General features: G+C 49.6%; 1 protein-coding gene across 1 annotated transcript in view; it reads right to left on the bottom strand.

Annotated features, from left to right (window-relative positions):
- Positions 1–6994, bottom strand: part of plcb2 (phospholipase C beta 2) — a 142581-nt gene that overhangs the window by 91468 nt on the left and 44119 nt on the right. Inside the window, exon 13 of the mRNA XM_033026598.1 lies at positions 4426–4510. Within this exon, the coding sequence (XP_032882489.1) occupies positions 4426–4510 (85 nt within the window). The remainder of the gene's footprint in view (positions 1–4425; positions 4511–6994) is intronic.

Here is a 6994-nt window from a genome sequence, read left to right on the forward strand (position 1 = left end):
TTCGGCCCCATTTCCGTAAACCGGCTTCCGTCTCCGCACCCAAGATCCCGTAGCGGAGCAAAGATACTAGTGCGGAGACGGAAGCCGGTTACGGAAACATCCTCGTAAAAATAAAAGTTATTTGGTAAAAAACTTCTCCTCATTTTCAGAATTATAATTTATTAACACAGACTGTTCCCCCGCAACGTTGATTACACTGCGAGTCGGGTCGGGTTACTGAAATGGATGAAAAAAAGCCCACGTTCCACTCCGTTGTGTACTACACGTCAACCCATTGCATTTAGAAGGTGTGGTCTATCTTGCTCCGCTATAGGTTCTTTGGTCTGAAGAAGGGTCTCGACCTGAAAAGTCGCCCGTTCCTTCTCTCCAGAGAAGCTGCCTGTCCCACTGAGTTACTCCAGCATTTTGTGTTTGCCAGACACCAAAATGCATCTCAACTGTGAAGAGCCAGTATTGTTGGGGGACAGTAAAGCAAAACGGGGTTAATGTTTGGACATAACATTTAGGCAGGGTTAGTACACAAAATATGCTACAAAATGCTGGAGTAACTCAACACCTCCGCATCTGCTGTTCCCTGTTTCTACCAGACAGGATTCAAGTTTACATTGGAATAATATTTACTGTCTTTGTTGGGTGAATTTTAATATTCAGTTTAATCAATTAGCATATGCATTGAGTCATTTTTAAGCTGACAGGAGATGAATAGGAGCTTTTGTTTGGGCAATGCCAAGGACAGCTCAGGTGTGTCAGCGCTTAATGTGTACCAGATAATGGACGAATATGCAAATTTCAACACAGCAGCATGGAAAACAGATGTATGATAATGGGGATGTCAGGAGAACTATTGAACTTGTGGCCCTGTTTAATGATAGATCTCACCACCTCCTCCCCGGGTACCTTCCCCTGCAACCGCAGGAGATGCAACGCCTGTCACTAGACAATAGACAATAGGTGCAGGAGTAGGCCATTCGTCCCTTCGAGCCAGCACTGTCATTCAATGTGATCATGGCTGATCATCCACAATCAGTACCCCATTCCTGCCTTCTCCCCATATCCCCTGACTCCGCTATTTTTAAGAGCCCTATCTAGCTCTCTCTTGAAAGTATCCAGAGAAACGGCCTCCACCGCCTTCTGAGGCAAAGAATGTCCCTATACCTCGTCCCTCAACTCCATCCAAGGGCCCCGACAGTCCTTTCAGGTGAGGCAGAGGTTCACTTGCACCTCCTCCAACCTCATCTACTGTATCCACTGTTCCAGGTGTGGACTCCTGTATATCGGCGAGACCAAGCGCAGGCTCGGCGATCGTTTCACTGAACACCTCCGCCTCAACCTACCTGATCTCCCGGTTGCCAAACACTTTAACTCCCCCTCCCTTTCCCCCACTGACCTTTCTGTCCTGGGCCACCTCCACTGTCAGAGTGAGGCCCAGCACAAATTGGAGGAACAGCGCCTCATATTTCACTTGGGCAGCTTACACCCCAGCGGTATGAACATTGACTTCTCTAACTTCAGATAGCCCTTGCTTTCCCTCTCTCTCCATCCCTCCCACATCCTAGTTCTCCGACTGGTTTCACTGTCCTCCTGATTAATTTTACTCATTGTATGTATGCCTCGTTGTCACCTTCCCCTCATCCAGCAGTGAACCATTCTACAATTCCTTGATCAACGTCTGCTTTGATCTGTCGTTTTCACACCTTACCCTTCCATATCTCTAGTCTCCCTCTCCCCTAACTCTCAGTCTGAAGACAGGAAACGTCACCCATTCCTTCACTCCAGAGATGCTGCCCGTCCCGCTGAGTTACTCCAGCATTTTGTGTTTATCTTGGGTGCAAACCAGCACCTGCAGTTCCTCCCTACACAAACTGGGTTATGTTTCCTGGTGAAAGCAAGGTATTTTCAAAAGTGAAAAATATTGCCCTGAGCTCCCCCGATGAATGTCAAGCATAAGTACGTGAATTCAGTTATCTGAAGAGTATGCAAGCTACTGCTGTCTGCTCACAATGGTCACAACAGCGTGGAAACAGGCCCTCCAACTCCACACAGCCCAACATAACCCATCGACACTAGTACCACCTTCCAGCATTTGGACCATATCCTTCATTCACCCTATCTATTCCTCTCACGATCTTATACACTTCTATAGGATCACCCCTCATCCTCATGCTCTTCAAGGAATAACGTCCTAGACTGCTCAACCTCTACCGATAGCTCAGGCCCTCGAGTCCTGGCAACATTCTCCTTAATCTTCTCTGCATACTTTCCAGCTGAACAACATATTTCCTACAACAGGGTGACCAAAACTGAACACAATATTGTGGCCTCAAAATGTGACTTCACTGATGTCTTGTACTATTGTAACATGACCTCCCGAAGTCTAGTCTCAATACTCTGACTGATGAAGGCCAATTTGCCTAAAGCCTTCTTCACCACCTTGTCTTAAGGGCCTGTCCCACTTTCACGAGGTAATTCACAAATTCTCCCGAGTTTTCCCCTTGATTCAAACTCGCAGAATGTTCGTAACGAGTCCGTAGGAGTTCGTAGATATATCGTAGCGGCTCGTTATGCCAGCCGTAGGTACTCGTGGCATCAGGTAAGTCGGGACGTTTTTTCCAGCCCGATAAAAAATGTCCACGTTTAAAAAAATGGTCGGGATGAAAGAAATTGCAACTTTTTACTCGTAAGGAGGGCATCGAAATAGTCGTGGGAATTCGTAGACATACTCGTAGGAGTTCGTGAACATAGTCGTGGAAGGTCGTAGGAGTCCGTAGATCACCACAATCTTGATTTTTTTTTTAGGTCCTTTAAACTCGGCAGAGGTTTTGAATTAAGTCGTGAAAGTGGGACTGGCCCTCAACTGGGACACCAGCTCCAAGTAACTATGTACCTGCACTCCTAGATCTCTCTGCCCGACAGCACTCCCCAGACCCCAGCCATTCACTGTGTATATCCTACCCTGGTTAGACCTTCCAAAATGCAACACCTCATACTTATCTGTATTAAACTCCATTAAGCTTTCTTCAGCCCACCTGCCCAACCGATCGAGATCCTTTGACAACCATCTTCTCTGACTACAATACCACCCACTTTGGTGCCATCTACAATACCAGGGACCACGGTTTGAGAATACAGGGGAGGCCATTTAGGACTGAGATGAGGTAAAAACGTTTTCACCCGGAGAGTTGTGAATCTGTGGAATTCTCTGCCACAGAAGGCAGTGGAGGCCAATTCACTGGATGTTTTCAAGAGAGAGTTAGATTTAGCTCTTAGGGCAAGGGTCGGCAACCTGCGGCCCCCGGGTCGAATGCGGCCCGTTACCCGAAATCATCCGGCCCGCAGGCGGATTTTTTTCCCCGTAATCATCCGGCCCGCCCCGAGCGCCGAGCTCTGGCTGTACCACATCTTGCGTAAAGCCGCCGGCACGGCCGCGCACCTACTGTGAACACGTTTAAGAAAGAACTGCAGATGCTGGAAAAATCGAAGGTAGACAAAAATGCTGGAGAAACTCAGCGGGTGAGACATGCAAGGATTGCATGAGGCTGCCTCACCTGCTGAGTTTCTCCAGCATTTATATCTACCTTCTGTGAACACGTGATTTGATGCCTGCCATCCGGGGCAGGATGGGGGCGGGATCCATGTGCACACGTGATAGATGTGGCCCGCCATCCTATGCAGAACAAGGTTGCCCACCCCTGTCTTAGGGCTAAAGGAATCAAAGGATATGGGGAGAAAGCAGGAATGGGGTACTGATTTTGGATGATCAGCCATGATCATATTGAATGGCGGAGCTGGCTCAAAGGGCCGAAAGGCCTACTCCTGCACCTATTTCTATGTTTGTATGTCTCTATTTTTCTATACCATACACATCAGTGTCATCTACAATACCACACACTACATTACTAATGGGAGAGGTTGCAGAAGCCAAGCACCCTCCATTTCCGACACCAGAGGGCATGTGATTGGCACTATACGGGCGCTGCACACCAGCCGACAATCAGAAGGGCAAAGCCATAGGTGAACTTCGGTGGTGGACTTGCATAACATCCAATGACCACATAAGGTGTTCCAGGAACACACCAAGCATAACTGCAGATCCACCGAGATCCCCACACCGTATCTACCCACCAGCAGCAATGCACATGCGGCAAGGTCAACGCAACAGGCCGCGGCTGGCTGGGCCCCACAGTGTTGTCCGGCACCGTTAATGGAGTGGTCGATGATGGTGGGGAGTGACGGACGAGGGCGGACATGTGGAAGCCGGGGGGTGGGGGAGGGGGGGACAAAGAGGGACCCAGCGTGGGGGGGACCACTGTGTGGAGGGGGGGGGAGGACAAAGGATAAGCCTGGCGCAGGAGTACAATCAGGTATTCAATTCAATCAATTCAATTCACCACCCTACACCGTCTGTGCCCGCAGGATCACACTCACTGGATATTTCTCCATGGGCTCTGTCAGCAACATGTCACCAAATATTGTCCTGCAGTAGTCGGCCATCTTGGCTTGCTGCTTTGGGCTGTTCGAGATTAGAGAAGAAAAAATCAGATGCATCTTGAGGAAAGAGAGTTACATACAGAATGAGGGAGGCGCCAGAGAGAGGGGGAGGGGGTGAGGGAGAGGGGGTCGAGGGGGAGAGGGGGAGAGGATGTAACTAGTAGAGTGGATAAGGGAGAACCAGTGGATGTGTTATATCTGGACTTTCAGAAGGCTTTCGACAAGGTCCCACATAAGAGATTAGTATACAAGCTTAAAGCACACGGAATTGGGGGTTCAATATTGATGTGGATAGAGAACTGGCTGGCAGACAGGAAGCAAAGAGTAGGAGTAAACGGGTCCTTTTCACAATGGCAGGCAGTGACTCGTGGGGTACCGCAAGGCTCAGTGCTGGGACCCCAGCTATTTACAATATATATTAATGATTTGGATGAGGGAATTGAATCCAACATCTCCAAGTTTGCAGATGACACGAAGCTGGGGGGCAGTGTTAGCTGTGAGGAGGATGCTAGGAGGCTGCAAGGTGACTTGGATAGGCTGGGTGAGTGGGCAAATGCATGGCAGATGCAGTATAATGTGGATAAATGTGCGGTTATCCACTTTGGTGGCAAAAACAGGAAAGTAGACTATTATCTGAATGGTGGCCGATTAGGAAAAGGGGAGATGCAACGAGACCTGGGTGTCATGGTACACCAGTCATTGAAAGTAGGCATGCAGGTGCAGCAGGCAGTGAAGAAAGCGAATGGTATGTTAGCATTCATAGCAAAAGGATTTGAGTATAGGAGCAGGGAGGTTCTACTGCAGTTGTACAGGGTCTTGGTGAGACCACACCTGGAGTATTGCGTACAGTTTTGGTCTCCTAATCTGAGGAAAGACATTCTTGCCATAGACGGAGTACAGTGAAGGTTCACCAGACTGATTCCTGGGATGAAGAAAGACTGGATAGACTCAGCTTGTACTCGCTAGAATTTAGAAGATTGAGGGGGGATCTTATAGAAACTTACAAAATTCTTAAGGGGTTGGACAGGCTAGATGCAGGAAGCTTGTTCCTGATGTTGGGCAAGTCCAGAACAAGGGGTCACAGTTTAAGGATAAGGGGGAAATCTTTTAGGACCGAGATGAGAAAAACATTTTTCACAGACAGTGGTGAATCTCTGAAATTCTCTGCCACAGAAGGTAGTTGAGGCCAGTTCATTGGCTATATTTAAGAGGGAGTTAGATGTGGTCCTTGTGGCTAAAGAGATCAGGAGGTATGAAGAGAAGGCAGGTACAGGATACTGAGTTGGATGATCAGCCATGATCATATTGAATGGTGAGGCAGGCTCAAAGGGCTGAATGGCCTACTCCTGCACCTATTTTCTATGTTTCTATGTTTCTATGAGAGGGGGAGAGGGAGTCAGAGAGAGCAGGAGGGTAAAAGAGAGGGAAGGAATGAGGGAGGAAAAGAGAGGGGGGGGAAGGGAGATGAGGGAAAGAGAGACGGGGAGAAAGAGGGGGGGAGAGAGAAGAGGGGGGGAGAGAGAAGAGGGGGGGAGAGAGGGGGTAAAGAGTGGGGAAAGAGAGGGGGGAAAGAGAGGGGGGAAAGAGAGGGGGGAAAGAGAGGGGGGAAAGAGAGGGGGGAAAGAGAGGGGGGAAAGAGAGGGGGGAGAAGAGAGGGGGGGAAGAGAGGGGGGGAAGAGAGGGGGGGAAGAGAGGGGGGGAAAGAGAGGGGGGGAAAGAGAGGGGGGGGAAGAGAGGGGGGGAAGAGAGGGGGGAAGAGAGGGGGGAAGAGAGGGGGGAAGAGAGGGGGGAAAGAGAGGGGGGAAAGAGAGGGGGGAAAGGGGGGGGGGAATGAGAGGGGGGAAAGAGAGGGGGGAAAGAGAGGGGAAAGTGAGGGGAACGAGAGGGGAAAAAGAGAAAAGGAAGAGAGAAGGGGAGAAAGAGGGGGATAGTGGGAGGTGGAAGGGAGGGGGAAAAGGGAGAGGGGAAGGAGCAGTGGAAAAGGAGTGAGGAGGGAAATAGCTGTTGGGGGGGGGGTGCGGGGGGGGGGGGGAAGATGTAGGAAAGGAGTCATGCAATTTATACACAGTAAACTGACGGACATTTCTTGTTGGGCCGTTCTCAATCCGTCCTCGGGATCCTCTTCTTTTCTATCTGACACCCTGTTTTCCTTTTCATTAGTCTTTGTCACTACCTCCACCCATCTGTAAACCACCCCCCACCTTAACATCAATGTAGGGAGGAACTGTAGATGCTGGTGTCAACCAAAGATAGACACAAATAGCTAGAGTAACTCAACGGTTCTGCAGAGAAAGAGATCTCCAGAGATGTTGCCTGTCCCGCTGAGTTACTCCAGCTTTTTTAGTCTATAGAAACATAGAAACATAGAAAATAGGCGCAGGAGGAGGCCATTCGGCCCTTCGAGCCAGCACCGCCACTCATTGTGATCATGGCTGATCATCCCCAATCAATAACCCGTGCCTGCCTTCTCCCCATATCCCTTGACTCCACTAGCCCGTAGAGCTCT

Source organism: Amblyraja radiata, chromosome 9 (genome assembly GCF_010909765.2).
Source record: "Amblyraja radiata isolate CabotCenter1 chromosome 9, sAmbRad1.1.pri, whole genome shotgun sequence".
NCBI classification, from domain to species: Eukaryota; Metazoa; Chordata; class Chondrichthyes; order Rajiformes; family Rajidae; genus Amblyraja; species Amblyraja radiata.